At 33.0% G+C, this 23692-nt stretch overlaps 1 protein-coding gene across 5 annotated transcripts in view; it reads left to right on the top strand.

Annotated features, from left to right (window-relative positions):
* The window catches only part of LOC126889985 (UNC93-like protein), a 398517-nt gene that overhangs the window by 248362 nt on the left and 126463 nt on the right, over positions 1-23692 (top strand). The window contains exon 2 of one of the 5 annotated variants that reach the window (XM_050658774.1): positions 19668-19800. The exons of 3 other annotated variants lie outside the window; for them this stretch is intronic. In XM_050658774.1, the coding sequence (XP_050514731.1) occupies positions 19681-19800 (120 nt within the window). In that variant the 5' untranslated portion in view covers positions 19668-19680. Of the gene's footprint in view, positions 1-11494; positions 11569-19667; positions 19801-23692 lie in introns of those variants that run through there. One more of the 5 variants, XM_050658780.1, reaches the window with a different exon arrangement.

Here is a 23692-nt window from a genome sequence, read left to right as displayed (position 1 = left end):
GTCATGATCGTACATTTGTTCAAATTAAAATACAGTTTATTACGTATTGACCAATCATAAATCTCGTTTAAATCGTACTGTAATTGAAAATAATCATTCAAATCTTTAATTTCTCTAAATATTTTTAAATCATCCGCATATAAAAGGCATCGAGATGTAATTAAAGAAGGTAATTCATTCACAAACAGTAAAAATAATAGCGGTCCTAAATTTGAACCTTGTGGTATACCTGATTCCACCAGAAAAACCTCCGATTTATCTCCTTTATATGATACAAATTGCCATCGATTATACCCATCGAAAGTGATAAGAACAATAATTTTCGTCGAAAAGAGTTTAACAAACGTAACAATAAACACGGCTATATTTAGGACTGTACACTAACCACTCGCGAAGAATGTTTTCCCCATTAGCTTTCATTTTATAAAAAATCGCACTTTGCAAATGTCTCGTTTTATTATTATCCCGTTGTGTAACACATTCACTAGTTTTATCAATATATTGATTCGGTCGATTATTTATAAAATATTGTTGAAATTTCAGATTTAAATGTTTTGGCCAATCCAATATATCGCTAGGAAAAGGGCTATCGACATTGTCGTTTTCTATAGGAGATGACGGAGATGTACTTGTGACAGGTGAAGTCGCTTGAAAATCAACAGTGGAGTCATCATTTATCATTTCCTGTTCGTAAAATGAAAGAATTTTAAAAATTTATTTTGTTATTGCAATAAAAAAAATTTCTTGATGATCCTTTCGGGCCCTATTAAAATGCTGGCCTGAGGCAGGTGCCTCACGGGCCTAGTGGTAAAATAGGCCCTGCTCATTTAGGATATCCTGCATCGCACATGTGGGTTGTGCCAACTAGATATTCTTCCCTTCCCTAATCCATTTTGATTCTCCTCAAAATTTTCTGTTTTGGAATGTCTTGTTCCATTTTTTATTTCAAGATCATTTTTGGCAACAAAAATTTGTCTTCATTTTCGACATATGCTCTGCAGGACCGATTTGATCTAGGTACCACATTTTCTTCTAGTTGGCGGAATCCATTTTTCTATAAAAAATAATAGATCCTTTGTAAAATGTATATTTAAAAATAAGAGGTTACATCACATACCAGAACATTTTCGGATTAAAAAATCCATCAATGTTAAAACAGCCCTAAAATAAGTATAACCTAATTAATTATTTTAGGGCTTTTTAACACTGGTGATGGATTTTTTAATCCGAAAACGTTCTGTCATTTGATGTAACCCCTTATTTAGGGAACTATACCCATGTTAGTTACGCTTGAAAAACTGTCTCCACTGTAGGTTAACTCGGACTCCTTGAGGGAAAATGGATCTATATTATTTATTCTTTATATTTATCTATATTATTTATATTATACCTACCAGCAACATCTGTATTGTCTACCAACAACTTTCGTAAATATTCGCTCATGATTATTTTATTCACTGCTTAAAACTAAAAAAAGTCGTTCAAATACTGCTACAATTATTTAAAACTACACAAAATCAAGTAAACAATTTTCGAAAAATACAACTAAGAAACTATTAAAGGTAAAAAACAAAAAACACACGTAGAAATACAGGGTGTTTCAAAAAGGTATGTCATAAATTAAATCACGCATTCCGGGGACAAAAATAAATTGATTGAATCCAACTTACCTTAGTACAAAAGTGTACACAAAAAAAGTTACAGTCCTTTGAAGTTACAAAATGAATATCGATTTTTTTCAATATATCGAAAACTATTGGAGATTTTTTATTGAAAATGGACGTGTATGATTCTTATGGCAGGAACATCTTATCCACCCCATAAAAGTTTATGGGGGTTTTGTTCCCTCAAACCCCTCCAAACTTTTGTGTACGTTCCAATTAATTCATTATTGTGGTACCATTAGTTAAACACAACGTTTCTAAAACTTTTTTGCCTCTTAGTATTTTTTCGATAAGCCAATTTTTATGGAGATGCAGCTTCTTTTTTAATATGTTTACATAAAAATTATATGGGGGTTTTGTTCCTTTAAACCCCCCAAATGTTTGTGTACGTTCCAATTAAACTATTATTGTGGTACCATTACGTAAACACAGTGTTTTTAAAACTTTTTTGCCTCTTAGTCTTTTTTTGATAAGTTACCTTTTATCAAGATGTGGCTTCTTCTTCAAAATATACCTAAAAATGTAAATTATAAATATAAATTTTCAGATTATTAACAGGTATATCATATACTTCGTCTAATTTACTAACCGTTGCACGTCATCCGCGTCATAGCCTGTGACGTCACATGATACCAACACGAAATATTTGGCCTTAGGTGTGTTCTTTTTTAGAATCATTTTGCCGAGTACACTGGAATTACAGCCACTAGACATATTTTATTATATACGCGTAGAAATAATATTTGAAGATTTCTATTAATGTTAACCTAAAGAAATACACAATAATGTGTTTCATTTAATTTGTATAAATGGATTATAAAGCGTTTTTATGAAGCACATTTGTTCGGAACACACTGTAACTGTAATCGAACGAAGGTGGCATTTCAGAATAAATTGGTAACATTTATTTGACAGTTGCGGTGATGACACTTCATATTTGTTTATATTCTTTACTATTGGGACCGTGCAAGTTCGGCAAAGCGACCCCTATTTCTACGCTCTGCAACTTTATTCGCACTTTTAATTATATTGTCCAATTATATTAGTCCTGTTTACTGGATAATTGTCAAGGCCATAGCCCAAAAAAATAATAAGAAGAAAAAATAAGATTCAGGTTATGTTATCAAAACGTAAACAATTGTATGCAGTAAATAAAATTAGTTATTAAAATGCAGTACTGCAAGCAAAATACAATTAATTAAATTTACCTTTATAATAATTGCATATCATATCAATATTGTGGAGCAATATATAATTTTTCTGCTTCAAGGACAGAAGGTATGAAATATACGTCAATTTGACAATTTCAATTGACAATATGAATTATTTAAGATAGTTGCAATATTTCTCCGCGACTCGCGCACGGTCGTTTCTCGTTTCCCTTCCAAGTACTTGCACACCGCGAATAAGTAGGTATCTGTTTTATTATATTTACTGTTTTTATTATTTACTATACTATAAAAAGATCCTCTACTATAAAAATATAGATTTCACCTAATTTTATCACGACTTGGAATAATCGAGGTATGTGACAACTTTTTACCTAGTTGTTTATTGCTTGCAAACGCTTGCACTGCAAAACTTAAATGATTATAACTTGATTATTGTTCTCTATTTCTTAAGTTTTTATTTATTTACATTGAATATTAATTTGTTTTGCTGTATAATCTACGTTTACAATAATTATGTGATCTATTTGATTTAAAATGGATTCAGGATTTTTTTATACCTTGGCAACTATGTCAACTTAGATCTCTGGCGTAGATAATGACGTGCAACGGTAAGTAAATTAGACGGACTGTAGGTAATTTTAACCATATACAAATATGTGGTGGATTCGACAAATATTCAAAATATCTCGATAAACACTGGCTTATCGAAAAAGTACTAGGAGGCAAAAAAGTTTTAAAAACATTGTGTTTAACTAACGGTGCCACAATAATAATTTAATTGGAACGTACACAAAAGTTTGGGGGGTTTAAGGGAGCAAAACCCCCATAAAATTTTTATGGGGTGCACAAATTTCACTTTATTTTTTTAAAGATGTTGCTGCCATAAGAATGCCACATGTCCATTTTCAATGAAAAATATCTAAGAGATTTCGATATATGAAAAAAAAATCGATTTTCATTTTGTAACTTCAAAGGGCTGTAACTTTTTTTTGTGTACACTTTTGTACTAAGGTAAGTTGGATTCAATCAATTTATTTTTGTCCCCGGAATGCGTGATTTAATTTATGACATACCTTTTTGAAACAACCTGTATAAACAAATACAATGTTTGTCTCCCAGGCAGCGGTGTCGTAAATCAAAGTCTGGAATGCCCTATTATCTCTTTCTTAACTTAAAAATAGTTTGATCAACAAGTTTAATCTTGTGTAACTAAAGCTAGTTTAAAATTACCTCCAAAAATTCCATAGGCTGGGATATTTCCTAATGAGTTACTCAACAAATAACAATAACATTTTGTTTGTCTTTCTATCAATAGTCATCATTTTGTTGGATTCCTATTGTAATTCTAAACAGTCCAGATAATACCTCGCTTTGGGATAGTTCGTTCAATCCAAAGTTATTATTTTCTTCACGAAATTTTTCATTAAGAACGTTTCGAAATGAAGTTCGATGGATTTCCGGAGAGTATCGAAATGTGGAGATTGCAAAAATCTAAAATTTATGATGAAGAAAGACAACCACTAATACCGAAACCGAAACCGATTCGTAGTGAGAATTTGTGGCCGGGTTTTAATTTAACTAAGTTTTTCCCGCGAATCTTTGACTACAAAAACGTAAGTAATCATTCATTATTACCAAATTCCAAATTCTGATTACCCAATATACTGATAATAAGGAATGTTGATACTATGTTTCATGTATTATCACGTTATTGTTTTAGTATCTTTTATCCATATATTCACTTACTATTACTTTTTATTTCTACGTAAATTAGTTCCAGATTTTTTCAAATTATTTGTCTCTAAACGTGGCCATTGTTTTAGTCTTCTTCTTATGATTATGCCGTCTCCTTTCGAAGGTTGGCGATCCAAATGGCAATTGTAGTTTTGAAAACTGCCGCACGAAAAATTTCTGCAGAGGAGCGGTCAAACCATCTTCTCAGGTCTTTCAGCCACGTGGTCTGCGTCTGGTGTCTTCTTACTGATCTTTTGCTCTGTACTTTACCTTCTAATATGATTTGACGTAGTTCATATCTTTCCCCTCTCAACACATGGCCCAAGTATTGTATTTTTTTCTTTGATTATTCTTAGTATGTAATTCCTTTTGTTTGTTTATGCGCCGAAGTACACCATTGTTAGAAACTTTTTGTACCCATGGATTCTCAACATCCGTCTGTATATGTAAATCTCGAAGGCATCTATTCTCTTTTCTGTTTCAGAGTCCATTCAGTCCATTGTGAAACTTTCACAGTTATACATAATCCGGTCAACTTAGACATCAAAATCGTTGGCAAATAACAAAAATTGCCGGAGAGCCAAATTTTGGTGGAGAGCTAGAGTTTACCATAACAAATAAAGTTTTAAAAGTTCCCATCGATCCCATGTGTGCAACAAAAGTTATTCGGGGTCAAAGGTCAAAATTTGATATTTTTTGGATTCTTCTCGAAAACGGTAAAATTTATCAAAAAAAAACATCAAACCAAAGTTGTAGATCTTAACATTTTCTACAAAAATAGTCCTTACAATTTTTTTCCTAAGAGTTGCCATTCTTGAGTTATCGCGATTTTAAAAGTTACTTTATACATTATATCACATATAAGCCACGTATACGTATACAGGTATACATAATGTGGCACTTCAAGACAAGTATAAATGCCTAGTTGTGTCTCTTTTATATAATATATTATACTATTCTGAAAATATTTCTTCAAAAGATAATCAGTCCCAAACTGAATTTCCTCTATCCACGTGGCCTTGAAAAACATTTGGCTATACCATTGTTTAAAAAAGAACAGATTTTATATTGTAAACAATCGCTACATTATTGTCCCTAGGCCTTGTTCATATTATCTGTTTCTTTTAGTGCTAAAGGTTCAGTTCAAGTGAAAATAAGTACTTATTACAAGCGTCTACCATTTAGCAGACATTGACATTACAGGCTTATGGTGACAGTGGTATTTGACGGCTACAGTGACTCGATAAAGAATATTAAAGCTGCAGAACAACGTCGTCGAACTACAAAAACAACATCGGGTTCCGAGATTATCTTTGATGAAAATATAACAGTTCCAGCGAATCAACAACAATTTTTCGCTAACATTAATAATAAATCTCATTTCATTTCCATGTTAACTGACAAATTAACAGCTGCGAATATTGAAGTGAAACAAGCTAAAGATGACGCAGATGTCCTTATAATTGAGACAGCCATTGAAAAATTTAAGGCAACAAACACAACAATTGTAGTTGGTGAATATGTTGATTTGTTAGTACATACTGCTTACTGCAAGGACTCCAATAGATAAAGTTATTTATTTTCTGAAACATGGAAGGCCTTAACAGCGAACAGAGACATATTCTTAGAAAAGTTTATCAGCTTATCCCAAATGCCAAAAGTACATTTTATTTTTACATGCGATAACCGGCTGCAACACTACGTCAACAATGTACAGAAGAGGCAAAACGTCAGTACTTAAATTATTCGAAAAAAAAAAAGATTTGACTGACTGCTGTAAAGTTTTTACATAACTTGATTCCACACCGCAAATAATAATTACGGAAGGAATTCGTTTTCTTCTTGTGGTTTATGGAGCTCCAAAAAAATTAGTTGTCTTGATAAATACCGATACTTAACTTTTGTAAAAAATATGCGAAACAAGTACAACTATCATGTCTTCCTCCAACATCAGCATCTACTTTTCAACATTTTTATCGAGTATATTATTAAGTTTAAACATGGCTAGGCAATGAACTGAATCCAGAAAACTGTGTGACTCTTAGAATCGCGATATCTCAGGAATCGCAACTCTTAGGAAAAAATAGTGCGGACTATTTTTGTAGAGAATTTTAAGATCCACAACTTTGGTTTGAGGTTCTTTTTTGATAAAACTTACCGTTTTCGAAAAAATCTCAAATTTTGACCTTTGACCCCGAATAACTTTTGTTGCACACATGGGATCGATGGGGACTTTTAAAACTTTATTTGTTATGGTATGCCCTTCCACCAAAATTTGGCTTTCCGGCAATTTTTGTTATTTCAAATGTCTATATAGACCGGGTTATACAGGAAGACAGAAAACACATAACATCTAATCATTCGGATTCTGAGCTGCAGTGCAGACTAAGGTCTGATCTTGTAAAAAATGTTTTCATGTTCATGAGTGTTTTTCTCGCTTGTTCGATCCTTGACAGGATTTCTTTTTTGGGTTATACATATACATACAGGCTTCTGACATTTGCTCCGAAATATTTTATGGACGTTACTTGCTCTATTATTTGTCCCTTGGCATACAATTATATACGTTTATTGGTATCTTTTAGAATACTAAAAATTTTAATTTTGCAAATGTTTCAGTGTAAACCAAACATTTCACTGTGACGAACTACTGCATTTGTTATATTTTCTAGTTCTTGTACGTTGCTTGCTATTAGGACGGTGTCATCGGTGTACCTGATGTTGTCTATTCTGTTTCCGTTAATCTTAATTCCACCTTGAACTTCGTCTAATGCTTTTCTGAATATAGACTCCGAGTACAGATTACATTAATAATAGCGGTAATATGACGCAACCCTGTCGCACTCCTCGTCGGATTTGTATATCTCGGATGTTGTGTGCTCTATTTCAGTTGTTGCTGTTGACATCCAATATAGTCAGTCGAGAGCTTTAGAAGGTGGAAAAATTTTACTTTATCTTGTTTTTTTTTTTTTACTTTTACTTGGAATTTAAGATGTTTTCTTCCTCTGGATATTTCAACTTCCGTATGTTTTTCTAGGATATATTTTATTTCTTTGTTTTCTTTTTCTATATATTTAACTTAAAAAATAATCACCGAGATAAGCAGATATGTACAAGTATTTCAAACAAAGCTAGTTAAATATAGTCAAAAAATATGTTGTTTAGTGTACCAAGCAACAATATTTTCGTTCAGACAAATAATACGGAAAACAGTAAAATGTATTTAACAATAATAGTCCAAATATTTAGCAAAGGCTAACGACCTATTTGGTTATTTACAGCAAATTCTACGTATGCAACGACAATTTTACACAATACTTAATTGCCATACTAATGGTACAAGATGTTACACTAAATGTTTCTGTACAAGTAATAGTATGAGAGCTAGCCCACCCTCCCGAGTAAAGGCTGATTTATACACATAGTTTCAAAAGTCATGCATCACCCCTCGTATTCACGATGTTTACGCTTTTATAAATCCGTATCTTTATCACATATTTAATGGGTCTTTTTTATAAAAAATATACCATTTTTGGTTTTTTTATTTTATTTGATTACCCATTTAATTGACCTGGTTTTGCCAAGGTGTAAACATTTGAAAAATTTATTCTGGTGAAATTTTTGAAAACGTGGTTAAAAATGAATCGTACTTTAATTTCTGAGTTGGACCGTATAAGAATTTATCGATTTAGTTGAAGAAGGCCATTCACAGCGGTTCGTGGCTGAAAGAGTGGGTGTTTCTCAGAGTGATGTCTCACGGATATGGAATAGGTTCCTGGAGACAAACTCGATACGGAATAGAGGTTGGTCTGGTAGACACCGAGTTACCAATGATCCACAGAATAGATATATCAGAATTTCCATCTGTAGAAATCCTTCTATGTCTGTACCAGCCCTCCAAAGAGAATTCAGGCATGCTACAGGAGTCAAAGTATCGTTGTCTACAATAAGAAGAAAAATTTTAGACTCAGGTTTGAGGAGTCGTCGACCAATAAGAGTTCCTCAGCTACAACCTAGACTGGACCGCCTCCAGTGGGCTCAAGGACACATACAGCTCCCCCAACAATTTTGGAATTTTGCGCTTTTTTCAGACGAAACCAGAATCTGTTTAAATAGTGATAACCGGCAAATTCGTGTGTGGCTAGTTGTGCAGCTCTTGTTGGCTCTCGCCACACACAAATTCGCCAGTTATCACTATTTAAACAGATTCTGGTCTCGTCTTAAAAAGCGCAAAATTCCAAAATTGTTGGGGGAGCTGTATGTGTTCTTGAGCCCACTGGAGGCGGTCCAAAACATGTCTAGGTTGTAGCTGAGGAACTCTTATTGGTCGACGACTCCTCAAATCTGAGTCTAAAATTCTTCTTCTTATTGCAGACAACGATACTCGGACTCCTGTAGAATGCCTGAATTCTCTTTGGAGGGCTGGTACAGACATAGAAGAATTTATACGGATTTAAATTCTGATATATCTAATCTGTCGATCATTGGTAACTCGGGGTCTACCCGACCGAGCTCTATTCCGTATTGAGTTTGTCTCCAGGAACCTATTCCATATCCGTGGGACATCACTTTGAGAAACACCCATTTCCTCCACGAACCGCTGTGAATGGCCTTCTTCAACTAAATCGACAATTCTTATACGGTCCAACTCAAAAATTAAAGTACGATTCATTTTTAATCGCGTTTTCAAAAATTTCATCAAAATAAATTTTTCAAATGTTTACACCTTGGCAAAACCAGGTCAATTAAATGGGTATTCAAATAAAATAAAAAACCAAAAAAGGTATATTTTTTATAAAAAAAAAGGCCCATTAAATATGTGATAAAGATACGGATTTATAAAAGCCTAAACATCGTGAATACGAGGGGTGATGCATAACTTTTGAAACTATGTGTATTAGGACGGGACGTGTACGACACGGGGCGTGGAACGGCCGAGCTCCGCACGGAATTTTGAATTAAGCCGGATTTATCTTAGCACGGGGCATGGACGACACGGGCCGTGGAACAATAGACGGCGCACGTCTACGGTGTCGCTCCGTTCCGTTTTACGATAAACTAGCCGATGCTTTTCATATCAGACGATTCTTCAACGTGCCCCGTAGGAAAGCCGTGTCGTCCACGTCCCCGTCCTAGGATATATCCGGCTTTATGCTACGACGGATCATTTCCGAGGGCAAGGGACGGGTACGAGAAAATATTCGTCAGCCACGTGGGCGAGCCCGGCCTGTAGACGGTGCCCGTCCCCGTTGTCGCCCCGTCACATTGTACCATAAACTACCTAATGTCTTTCATATCATACAATTCTTCAACGTATCCCACAGGACATCCGTTTCGTACATGGCCCGTTCTAACATAAATCAACCTTTACGGTTATGTCTGTAAGGCTAGAAATTCTTATACTGATGAATCATCGCATGCTAAGGACGGTCACCGTCACCTGGCACGCATCAGCCTCAGCCTGCACGTCACCATCCCCTATATTTTTGAAAGTGTTGAAATAATTTGAAAAAGAAACTTGTTACTGTAAACTTGAAACTTTTATTCTATCTTGTTCATTTATTTTGAAATTAAAAAAGGGGCTTTTTCGATGCGCACAAGTACCTGACAGGTGAAAGATGTGTCATATACAGGTTGTCAATAAATAGCTGCAACAAGCTTTGGGAGGTAATTCTACGTGAAGTCGAATCGTAAGTTTAATTAAGCATTTGGCAACCTTTTAATATTATTCAAAGAAGACGGAACTACAGACTAGTCAAAATTGCTTGTTTAGATTATTTTTATAGTATAAAGAATTTATAGTAACCCAGCATTGTTAAATAACCATTTAAAATTAACAAATTTTTAATAATTACATGCCACTTGTTATAAACCATGATTCATGTAAACAACATTAAAAAGAAATTAGTCAATATTTGTAAGAACCGTGGCAACTCTGTAATTTAAGCCCCAAATTAAGTTTACATCCCTTCTCTGGTTTGCGCGCAGCTCACGTCTATTCCTATACCGGTCAGAGTGTACTAGCTCTTCTTCTTATTCTTCTTCTTTTTCTTCATCTTCTTCTTCTTCTTCTTCTCCTTCTTCTTCTTATATAAGGCCTTTTGACCTGTTCTTAACCGATTTTGAGCTTGCATTCGTAGCTTCGATGTTGACTGCCAGCTATCTCGCCACCTTTTAAAGGGCCTTCCTATTGGTCTCTTGCCTGTTGGCTTTGAATCTTTGGCTATACGGGCTATTCTGTCGCTGTCCATTCTCGTCACATGCTGATTCCACTCTCGTCTTCTCTGTCTTCCCCACCGTACTATGTCTTGTATATTACAGAGATGTCTTATTCTGTCGTTCGGTATTCTGTCTGTCAGTGTTTTCCCAGTTATTGACCTCAACGTTCTCATTTCTGATCTTCTCAGTAACATCTTCCTTTTGGTGTCACATCTGTTTTTATTGCGTACGTCATGATCGGTCTTACACATGATTTGTATATGCGTACTTTCTTTTCCAGCCGCGTGTCTTTAATTCTCCAGATGACATCCCTCAGACATCCTGATACGTAATTGACTTTATTTGCTTGCTTTCGGACGCTCTTTTTAACATCTTCATAACTACATATTTCGACTCTCAGATATTCGAATCTCAAGACTTGTTCAATAGGTTCATTGTTAATCACTATTTTGCATCTTATGGGTTCCCGTGACATTACCAGGGATTTGGTATTAGCTGTTGATATTTTCATGCTGTAGTTCTTCGCCACTCTATTGAAAGTATGTGCCATTCGAATGGTACTAGCTCGAATGGTACTAGCTCTCATACTATTATAATTGTACAAGATTTTAGACTAAATGTTTCTGTATGTAAGTTTAGAATATTTAGCGAATGCACGTTTGTTTGGAACTGGACGTGATTTGCAATCAAAACCAGAATTAGCTATCGATTATTCTAGAGGTGGTCTTGTTCGACGATGGACTGAATTATTGTTTCTTTTCACCGTCGTCTGTGTTGTGGTATGTTGACATATATGTTTTTATTAGATTTATAGTGGCACTTTGTTAGTTTTGTTTAGATGCGCTTTAGAGGAATAAGATGCGTGAGTATGATTGGCAATTGATGATATTTCGTCTGATTTTTATTTGTAAAAATCGCTAGGTATATACAAGGTGAATTTTTGGGAGATCTAAATGGGCATTTTAGAGAAACTTAACATAATTAGTGCCGACATATCTGAAAATTTAAGATATGGTGTTTTGGATATGCACAATTATTATAAAAGTTAAATCCTCCTACCACTTCCGCCGATACCGGAAGCTTACTAAAAGTTCCTAATTTTAAATAAAACGTCCTGTATATTTGTCTTCATAGTAGCCCTGATAGCACAATTCCTCAGAATTCTCTCAATATAAGATACCTACCCTATACCGAGTGTTTTACGAGATATTACCACACAGCGGCGTCCGGTTTGGCACCCTGTATATTTATTTAAGAAAATTGCAAACTTTTGATTAGTGCAGATTTTTTTAATCGTTTCGTTCAAAAATTAATCGTGTTAAAGTTAAAATTTTAAAATATTTTATTTTGTTTTATTAATATTTCCGACCTATTTGAGAGGAAGAATAAGTCAGATATTTTTATTGAAATTACAATATCTCACAAGTATTTCTACAAAAATTTTTCACAGATCACCCTGATCTTTTGGACATATTTTTTCCCGGTACTGTAATACAGATGTATATAGACAGTATCATGAATTAAAACACATAAATATAAAAAATCAAAAATGAATAACCATTTTAAATTTCGTTGCAACACGAAACTACAGCCGCATCATTATTCCAGTTCAATCAGAGAGTGCAGCAAGCACCTCTACCGGTTTCGAAACTTATTAGTCTCTCATCAGGAGGCACATATGCTGCTCTCTCTGACCCAACTAGGACAAACCCCGGCGTGCAGTCATGGATTGCAACGAACGAAATGCCAGGGATGCCCTAGCGGCAACTGCTAGCAAAAAATTAAGTTTTCAATCTAATAGCACATAAAACAATATCCAAAAACGCTATTCTACATCCTACCAGACTGAAAACAATGGGAACCTTCTCTGGTAACACCTCCGAGGCTTCTACAATTTGCAAGCCATAACGGATGCTGAGATTAAGGAAGATGAGGAAATTTTACAATTTAAAATTCCCTTATCTTCCTTTTATCCTCCTCATCTGGTAGGATATAAAATGGTATTTTCAATATTATTTTCTGTGCTATTAGATTAAAAACTAACGCTCAATTTCATAAGTTAAAGTGGACTTTAAATTTCAAGTTGGTACCTTTATCAATGGAATTGTAATACACATTAAAGTGAACTTTAGTTAATGTTCACTTTAAGTTGACTATGAAACCGGGCGTTAAACTTTTTTCCAGCAGATGTCGCTAGGGCATCCCTGTCATTTCGTTCGTTGCAATTCGTGACTGCACGCAGGGAGTTATTCTGGTTCACTCAGAGACAGCTGCTATGTGCCTCCTGATGAAAGAATAATAAGTCTTGAAACCGGTAGGGGAACTTACAGTGCTATCTGATTGAATTAAAATAAAATGCTACTGTAGTTTCGTGTTGCAACGAAATTTATAAATGTTTATTTATTTTTAAATGATAAATAAATATGTTTTGAAATTACATATCGAAGAACACGAAAACAAATGGTATAAATGTATAATATCTTCTGCTTCTTTCTCATAATCCTTAGTGTCCTTCAGGGCGTCGGATGAAATTTATAATATAAAATTTGCATATTTCCGTGTATTTCGTCTACTTTTTACGTGCTGTAACAGCTTTTATTTCCAAACAATTAATCTGCAAATATTTTCAAGGCCTTTGATTGTAAAACATACACCATACCTGTACACTGTTATATAATTTCGCTGAAATCATTTCAAAGATCAAACTCGTTTTTGTATTAAAATCTATCAGAATCAGAGGTTATTAGTTGTATGGTTCAACTTTTTATAAACTAACATGTGATTTTTGTAAATTAATACCTATAAGGAGAGGGCATTAAGGAAATTATTGGTCTTAAATCATTAGACCATTGAGTGGATCTTAAATATGGAGTTGTTATGTCCTAAATTATTGGTTGGCGGATACATTGAATACATATTAATGATTGTAATAACAATATTACGCCACTGTTGACTATATATGAAGACGAACACACATAACGCGGTAGTCATGTAACATTGACATGGAACGAATTATTGTGTCAACTTTTCCATATTAATTTAAGCATTTTGTCGCCTAGGTATTTAACATTATTGCAGTTAGACATTTAATTTAAAAATAATTTCAACCAATTTTTGGTAGTCCGTATGTTAGGCCTGGATCCCGCATACAAAAAAAGTTTATTAATATCAAGCTGAAAATTTGTTAATGGCTTAACAGTGTCTAGTCGGACAAACTTTGATGTACGGGAACACTGGAACAGGGGGAGTTTTAACTGTGGAACAGGTTACAGGTTTCGAACGTCAGACTACTAAACCGTCCCATGTATTTTGTCGGACAGAACTTTCAATTGATTTGTTACCCTTTAATTAAACTCTCATGTAAAAATCAGACTGCTATTTACCATTGCTGGGTATAAGCAATGTAATTCCTGTCATTTGACATGTTCTACGTGTCGGATTTATTAAAATGCCCAACATATTTGTCGGACAAACATTGTTTCATATATTATATAAAGTTTGCTATTAAATAAACTTAAAAACAACCTTATAGTTTTCACAAGGAATCCTGAGATGCTACATGATAAACGTTAGAAAAAAAATGAGCGCATTTGAACTGTGGTGATATCGAAGAATGATCAGAATATCATGCGTCATACTCACGGAACAGCTTGTTTTACTATCCATTCGGTTTGGGATCATCTTTGTCTTTTCCAATTCCTACGAAAGTTTCGTATGTAGAACGATGTCTTATGACTTCTTCAAGTCGATGTCTACTATGTGTAATTGATCAACATTAGCTACTTGTGTAGTAAAACAGTAAAGACGATCAATAGTAGTTGATCCACTTACTTCAAATTGTGTTGATATTCCTTTTCCTTTTAGAAGAAGTTTATGTTATAAAAACATAAATTATACATACGCATCTAATGCTATGAATTTTTTTCTTCTAGCTCTTTTCTTCACAACAACTTTACATTGATTAGTTAATTTCTTGAGAAAGAATGCTTTATATATTTACGATTTTATCAAACATTAAATCTAAAAGTCGTATAAATTATACAGTTAGCTATTAGATTGAAATAAAATTTAATTGAATTTAGATTTGAACACGCTAAAATCTAATTTTAGCTAATTACACTAATTTCAAGTTAGTAGTTTTGTTTTAAATAACCATTGGTGTGCACAAAACAAAAGCTAATAAAATATTTTGCACAACAGCTGCATTTTTTGAGGAATTTTGTGTAGGTAGGTATTGTAAATGTTTTGGTGTTTATAGGTTTATGTAATATATAATTTAGCAACTTATAGTCTTAGACACTTCCTAATGCTCAAAACTTAATTTATTTTCCATAATCGTGTCTAATTGTATCTTATAACGATTTATCATGCTTACATTAATTTTCATACTGTAATCATGTAATCATACTTACATTAGTTTTCGGCTTTATAGGCAACAAAAATTGAAGCAAAAACCGCCTAAAACCGCAAAGATTTTTATTAAAAATATCAGAAATATTAACATTGGCATTATATACACTAATGACTAAGCACCAAAATTAACGCACCACCTTAAAAATGGGACATTTTTGATGGCTCGTATTTCCTAAACCTGTTATCCGATTTTAGTGATTTTTTTTAGTATATTATAGTTTTTTTCTGTAAGAATATCGACGCAATAACATTATTGCTAAACAGGTAAGTGTAACTGTATACCAGGTGTAACAATAATTCTGTGTTTTTTCCTCAAAGTTTGGAACACCCTGTGGAATATTTTAGCGTATATAAAATATTGAAATTAAAACTCAACTGTAGCCTTAGGCTTTCTTAACATTTCGCTTTTTGATTCATTCGATTATGTTGTATAATAAAAAAGTTAGGTAAGGTTTGTTTTGCAGTAAATGGTTGACTTCAATTAGTGCGGTCGTAAATATTATTAAATTTATCTGACCTGGCTCATTGTTAAGACCCACCCGGAGCGATAAGCAACCGAGGTAGACAGAATTGGTCTTTTGACAATTAACATTGACTAGACGGTACTCCTATAGTAAAGCAAAGAATCCACAAAATTTACAATAATTACGACGACAAAAACAAAAAAAAACGGATGTAAAATATTTTGCGTTGCCTTATATACCCGTAATTAATGTTTTCAAATGAGTTTTAAAATAAATTAAATATATTTTAATTGCTAAGATGATAGAAAAACAAACATTCAAACATATTTAAATTTTACCTGAAACCGGGCCTTTTATACTATTGAAGTACCAGTACAAGTATTGAGCATTGAAGTCAACCATTTACTGCTAAACGTACCATACTTTAACAACTAGCAATGTTATTCATCAATACAGGGGGTTTCTAAATAAGTGCGGCAAACTTTAACGGGTAATTCTGCATGAAAAAATAATGACCGTTTTTTATAATCATATGGCCCCAAATGCTTTGTTTCCGAAATACGGGATGTTAAATTTTTTCTTACAAACTGACAATTTATTTAGTGCTCTAAAACTGGTTGAGATATGCAAATGAAATTTGGTAGGTTTTAAGGGGTAGTTATTGCGAATTTTTTGACATACAATCAAGAGTTTTATATTCATCATTGGCGTGCATACGGGATGTATCTAAAATGTTTATTCCCGTATGCACGCCAATGGTGAATATAAAATTCTTAATTGTATGTCAAAAAATGCGCAATAACTACCCCTTAAAACCTACCAAGTTTCATTTGCATATCCCAACCAGTTTTAGAGCAATAAATAAGTCGTCAGTTTGTACGAAAAAATTCAACGTCCCTTATCTCGGAAACAAAGCATTTGCAGACATGTGTTTATAAAGCAAACGGTCATCATTTTTTCATGCAAAATTACCCCTTAAAGTTTGTCGCACTTATTTAGAATCACCCTGTATTGATGAATAACATTGCTAGTTGTTAAAGTACCTAACTTTTTGATTATTAAACATAATCGAATGAATATATAAGCAAAATGTTAAGAAAGCTTAAGGCTACAGTTTAGTTTTAATTTCAATATTTTATATACGCTACAATATTCCACAGGGTGTTCTAAACTTTGAGGAAAAAAAACACACTATCATTGTTACACCCGGTATACAATGACACTTATCAATTTGGCAATAATATTATTACGTCGATATTTTTGAAGAATAAAGCTATACGCTGTGAGCTCGTACGTAGAAGGGATATTTATAAAAAATCGAGTACAATTTAATTAATTTTTTGCGTTGTAAATATTAAGCGATAACAATTAAATAATAAATTTAAAAATTACCGGTGAAAGTTGAATTAGTAATCCGCCAGGAGCGACACCAGCGAAGCTCAGAGCCTATAATATACGCTCTGAGCTTCGCTGGTGTCGCTCCTAGCGGTTACTAATTCAACTTTTACCGGTAATTTTTAAATTTATTATTTAATTGTTATCGCTTAATATTTACAACGCAAAAAAGTAATTAAATTGTAATCGATTTTTTTAAGATTTTTCTAATCATTTTGACGTTCTATTGATAAAATATCAATTTCTTACTTTGGATACTTTGACAATAATCGTGTAGATGGCGCTAAGATTATAATAGATTATTTATAATTAGATATTACGGAACATTAAAAAAACTTAAATTCAGTATTTAAAACGTAGGTAAGTATATTTAAGGTAAAAATATATACCACAGCTTTGACCAACTAATATTGTTTATAATTAATGTTTTTAATTTTAATTTTAAATTAATCACTTTGACATTTATGTCAAATTTCCGGTAAACGTTTACAAACTTGTCACTACTGGCGTTCGCGAATTTGTAAATATCCCCTCTATGTACGAGCTCACAGCGTATACTAAAAAAATCACTCAAATCGGACAACAGGTTTAGGAAATATGAAACGTCAAAAATGTCCCATTTTTAAGGTGGTGCGTTAATTTTGGTACTTAGTGTACAAATAACTTATTATTTATTATACAAATTGAATTAACTTATATTATGTATTAACTTACATCAAATACATTTACACAACAGAACATTAGTAACATAATAAATTAATAACTAAATAATTGATAATTATTAATTTTTAATTTAATTTATTTATTATGTTACTAATGTTCTGATGTTTAGTTCTATGTGTAATTTTTAAACCAGTTAAAATTTATCATTAATTAATAGCTATTGTTCGTCTGCTATAACTTTTTCCATGCGTCACGATTCATGTTCAAACAAATTAAGTCAAAACATAAAGTGAAATCAACGTCGATGTGTATATACATTTTGTATACTGTATACTATATACTACACTCATCGGCGTACGTTTCAATTTATGTTTTGATTTAATTTGTTTGAAAATGAATCGTGATGCATGGGAAAAGTTATAGCGGACGAACAATATAAGCTACAACTAAATGCTAAAATTAATCAAAAGGGAGAAGACTGATTACATTTAATTATATTAGCTTTATTACTAACTATTATATATTATAACCTTTATAATATATTATATATTATAACCTTCTGATGAGCTTTTCTTTGGATTTCTTTTTTATTCAATACTCTTATTTTTGGTTTGTAGCCAACAAATTTTCTTTTAAGGAAAGCAATAACTTTGGGATATCGGCTTATATCTACATATATCATTTTTAATGTTAATTGTGGACTTAAGCATTAAGCAATTGCTCCAGGGGCTCAAGGGCTTTAAGATTTTAGACTTTTCCATCAAATATGCAAGAATGACTTCTTCATTTATATTGTGTACTTTTTTATCATTGCTCGATGTTGGGAGTAAATTAGAGACTAATTCATACCGATCCCTTGACTTTAGCGGCAATATTTCGTAAGTAGCCATTTTAGCAGCTTCACTAATCTCATGTCGAATAAATTTGCCGTCACTTTACTACTTATTTCCATTTTTTGAAATGGAAAACCCAAAACGCTTTCAGATCTTATATGACAAGTGCTGTCATAATAAAAATAAAAGTTGATATCATTGTTAAGGCCGTTTACGTAGACACTCAAATCGTTCCAAAAACAAAAATAATTTTCCAAAACCGAAAAGGATCGTTCCAAAATCAAAAAAATAATCCAAATGTGAACAAAATCGTCCCGAAATTAGTTGCTTTCGGTAAAGTTTTGTGTAATGCTAAATACACAAACCGATTTTGAACGGTCGATTTTATATCGGCCGGGCCGTCCAAATTCTGATGATGGGCCACATGTGAGAACGGGACATTTCACACACGCCGGCCGCTTATCGGTGCCGGCGTGTGTGAAATGTTCACTATCGGAATTTGGACGGCCGATATAAAATCGGCCGTCCAAAACCGGTGTGTGTGTATTTAGCCTTAGGTTTCGATTTTATAAATTATACCAAAAGTTTAGTTTTCAGGACGACTGCAGGAAAAAATTAACAACAACAATCTTTGGGATTCCCAATTATTTTTAATTTAGCTACTAGAATTAAGATTTTTATGATTACTAATAATACGTTAATTATATATAATTTTATTTACTACTTTATATAATTGTTAATACTACTTTATGTAATTTTTAATTTATTTTAGTGTTATAAACAAACGTAAAGTCTCAATTTTACTCAGTGTAACTAAAATCTCGATCTTTGATAGTTTTCCGAACACAATTGATCCTTAATAGCTAATAATGTTACGATAATATGCAGTTTGTGCCTCCTCAAGGCTGGTGCTAACTTACCATGAAATTTGCCATTTCTGAAAACACTCGTTATCAACACGGATTTTGTGTTATCGTGCCTCTCGGAACAGACTCGTTGTGTTACGTCGTAGTTTCACGTAGTTTCCAACATGGCCACTTTGACAGCTTTTCAGTGACAATGATTTGAAAAACTTTGTGATATTTTGAGTTTGTGTTGTTTGTTTTTCAGAGACTCTATCAAAATGCCGGAAGAAGGTGCGAACAGACGGTTCTCACTGATGAACCTGCCCATCAATTTTCCGCCTCCTCAGCAAAGGAGGATGTCAGTTAGAAGCTTTTACTGGGTTATGGTTAATCCACTGGTAATGCTTTTATTTATACTGGAAATTGCGTAATAGAAATATCACTACTTTAAAATTCACTACTTTAAATACTTATAAATTATTATTAAATACTAATATTAAATATATCACTTTTAAATTCACTACTTTAAATACTTATGTAATTAATAATTATTATATTTTTTGAGAATTAATCACAAGTGAGTGTTGGCTTCCAGCTAGCAAATCGTTTTCAAAATACAATTTTTTGAAAATTAAACAATATTTAAGTAAATAGTTTAAGGCTTTAGAATAATAATAATATTAGCTCCTCGAGCCAGGAAGACTCATGGCTTGGTTTACAATCTTCCCCAATTAAAGTTTGTTATTCACTTTTTCTTTCTAATTGCTTGCATTGAAATACCTCAGGTCATACCAAATACTGTAGCGCTTAATAAGATTGTTGGCATTCTAACTTGGGTCAGTTTTTGGACATGTCGTAACCATCTAAGTCTTTGTGCTCTTACTACTGCAATAGGGAACTTGCACTAAAAAATTTTTTTGCATAAAATTGTTAATTTATGTTTTAAAATGTTATATTCAAAATATTACGTCTTAACAATGAATAGTGTACGTACAACATCTGATCAAAGTTCCGCGCCTAAAATTTCCGTTTCAAACAACTTCAAAAGCGAGAGCTGGGGTCTGACGTCACAGGCCACTCGTATAGATAAATAATATAGTTGAAATATCTTGTTTTACTCTGTGGCAAAAATGATTTTTTCTGTGACAGGCAAAATATTAACATTTTATCTCTGTTGACATGTATCAAAAAGTTCTTTTTTATGAAATTACTTTTGTCGTTTCTTGTGTTGAAGAACAAAGAAGAAACAAGTAACTTAAAAATAAACAAAACTTTTAGTAATATGTAAACGTAAGAGTAACTAAAAAGTATTGGTGCTACTATAGTTTGCGGTCTACAGTCGGGTTGCTACTATAGCTTGCGGTCTACCGAGGGATGCGGTGTAAGTATAAGCTGGGATGATAAAGACATTAACTTGTAAAATTACAATAATGATTCTTCTTATTTATGCGTATATTAACTTTGTAAAGAAGGATTTTGTTGGCTATGTACACGTTCTATCGATACGTCTACCAATCACCATAATCTTTTCTCAGAAGGCTTTGAACACAATAATGAAAGGCTCCAGTAGGTACTAATAAACATTACAATAAAATATAATCTTTATTATAATGCAAATTACACCGTAATCTTTTCCAGGATATACGAAATCCTTCGATTAGAGGTAGGTAGATCAAACCCACGGGGTAAACCGTATACTATAACATAATGGTACCAAACTATTGTTATAAACGGTTGCTATATATCAATTTCAGTTTAAAACTAAGCTGATTGGGGAACTACTTATTACAATATATAAGATGAACATAAATAATACCTAGGAATTTTCCATTAAAGACGATTAAAATGTAATATACCCGTGATACCTACCCTAATCGCGTTGTTTCCGACTGCTAGCCCGGTTGAGCGTGGCCCGTGACGTCGGACCAATAGAAGGACGTTCAAGAGCCTCCTAAGATATTTGAATTTTATAACATTTTCAAAGCGTCGTAATTAGCGTACGGGTTAAAAATATTTGTTTTTTTCGCATGCAAGCGTTTTAAGATCATGTTACCTTATGTTTTTTAATATTATTTTAATATTTAAAAATTTTTGCAAGTTCCCTATTATATTAGACTACTTATATAATTCTTCTATGTTTTTGTTCTTCATGTCCACTGAGTGTCTCCAAAAATATCCTTCGGAGTATTTTTCTTTTCCATTCTTGTAACATTGGTCGATCAGTTTTTGTTATAGTCCAGGTTTCTGAGGAATACGTAACTATTGGTCTTATTATAGTTTTATGCGTTCTTAATTAGCTGATTTGGATATATTTTTGCTTTTGACTATTCTATTAAGCGCATACATGCAACGATTTCCTGAAATTAGTCTTTTGCGTATTCCCTCTTGGTTTAGTCGAAAATATAATACCTAGATTTTCAAATCTCTCTACCTATTTCAATTTATACATTTTTAGTACTTAGTTTTTTAAGTTCCTCTTAGTTGCAGAAGCTTATATTGTGGTCCTCTTATCAGGTATAGCGTATGGCCTTCATCAGCACACATTAAACACCAATAAATATCATTTTGAAACGTATTATTTATTACGTTATTCAAAAGTAGTGAGAAGTAGTAACTCAGAACTGTTGCTTCATGAAATCCCATTTTACATGAAATATATCAGTCTTTACCACAACTGTGTTAACAATACACTATGTCTGTCTATCACAATCTTCACATACTATCCAGGTACTCCTTCCTTATTGACTGCACACCAGAGAACTTTTCGAGGTACGCTATCATATCTTCCTTAAGATCACTGAATACCATATGGGTGTGTTTGTTTTCTATATATTTTTTCATCAGCTTCCTTATATTAAGAATTGCTTTTATTTGATTTGGTCATCTCAAATTTGATTTTATTTGATTACTACCTATAAATTCATTACTAACAATATCTTATATTATATTGGAACAATAATCATGATCCAATATCTTCGTTATCAGACTTAAGACTAATTTATCTTATAACAGGACGTGGACGGCACGGGCCGTAGAACAATAGACGGTGCACGTCCCCGTTCTCGCCCCGTTCCGTTGTACCATAAACTAGCCAATGCTTTTCATATGATAGGATTATTCAACGTCACCCGTAAGACAGCCGTGCCATCCACGTTCCGTCTTCAGGCTTCAGGCTTAGGTTCTATTCATTTTAATGAATTTCTTCAATCATTTTCCTTGTTTGCTGTCATTTTAGATATTTATCATTCAGACCTATATCCTTCAATTTTTTATGAGTTTTATATGAACTTGTCTACATACAATATATTTACAAAATTGCCTTAATGAGTCACGATTTAAAATACAAAAACCAAAATTGATTTATCTTTTATTATCTGGTTAACCACTTTTTTACGTTTATATACATAATAAAAACTATAATTACTAATTTCTTGTGCCAATTTGCCAATCTATTAAATTTATAATTAGGTACTAGATTCTATTTAATTACAATAATGTCTGAAACACTTCTAAAGTTTGACAGTATTCCTTCTACATAATATTGATTACGTAACAATAATATTATGAATACCTTACCAGTTATTCACTACGTAGAAATGTAGACAAGTATCAAGTATAACTTTTTAATCACCTAATATTTCCATGGTATTTTGTTTTCGATATCTTTTTTTTATACATAGGTGGTAAATCGTCAATCGGACCATAGGAAACTCAATGGGTAATTCTAAACAGTTGAATTCCTTCTTCTTCTTTAAGTTCCATCTTCTATCGAAGGTTGGAAATCATCATGGCAATGCACACCCTGTTGCTGCCGCTCTAAATAGCTCTCCACTACTGCATTCGAACCATTCCCGTAAGTTCTTAAGCCAGGATGTTCTTCGTCTTCCCACATTTCGCTCTCCTCGGATTTTGCCTTGCATAATAAGTTGTAATAATGAGTATTTTTGCCCTCTCATCACATGTACCAAGTACTCAAGTTTTCGTCTTTTGATAGTTACCTACTATTATTTCCGGTTGATTTCCTATCCTTCTAGTTACTTCCACGTTCGACATTCTTGGAATCCATGATATTGGTAGGATTCTTCTCTAACACCAAAAAATTCAAAGGCGGCCAACTTATTCAAATGGACTTGTTTCAATGTCCACGCTTCCAAGCCATAAAGAAGAGTAGAGAACACGTAACATCGAAGCATCCTTAGGCGTAGTTCTAACCTTATATCCCGACAACAAAGAAACTTTTTAAGTTTAATGAATGATGCACGTGCTATTTCCTATTTGAATTCCTGCTTC

Source organism: Diabrotica virgifera, chromosome 8 (assembly GCF_917563875.1).
Source record: "Diabrotica virgifera virgifera chromosome 8, PGI_DIABVI_V3a".
NCBI lineage: Eukaryota > Metazoa > Arthropoda > Insecta > Coleoptera > Chrysomelidae > Diabrotica > Diabrotica virgifera.
The sequence above is the reverse complement of the archived record's forward strand: the minus strand, read 5'-3'. Positions and strand labels throughout refer to the sequence as shown.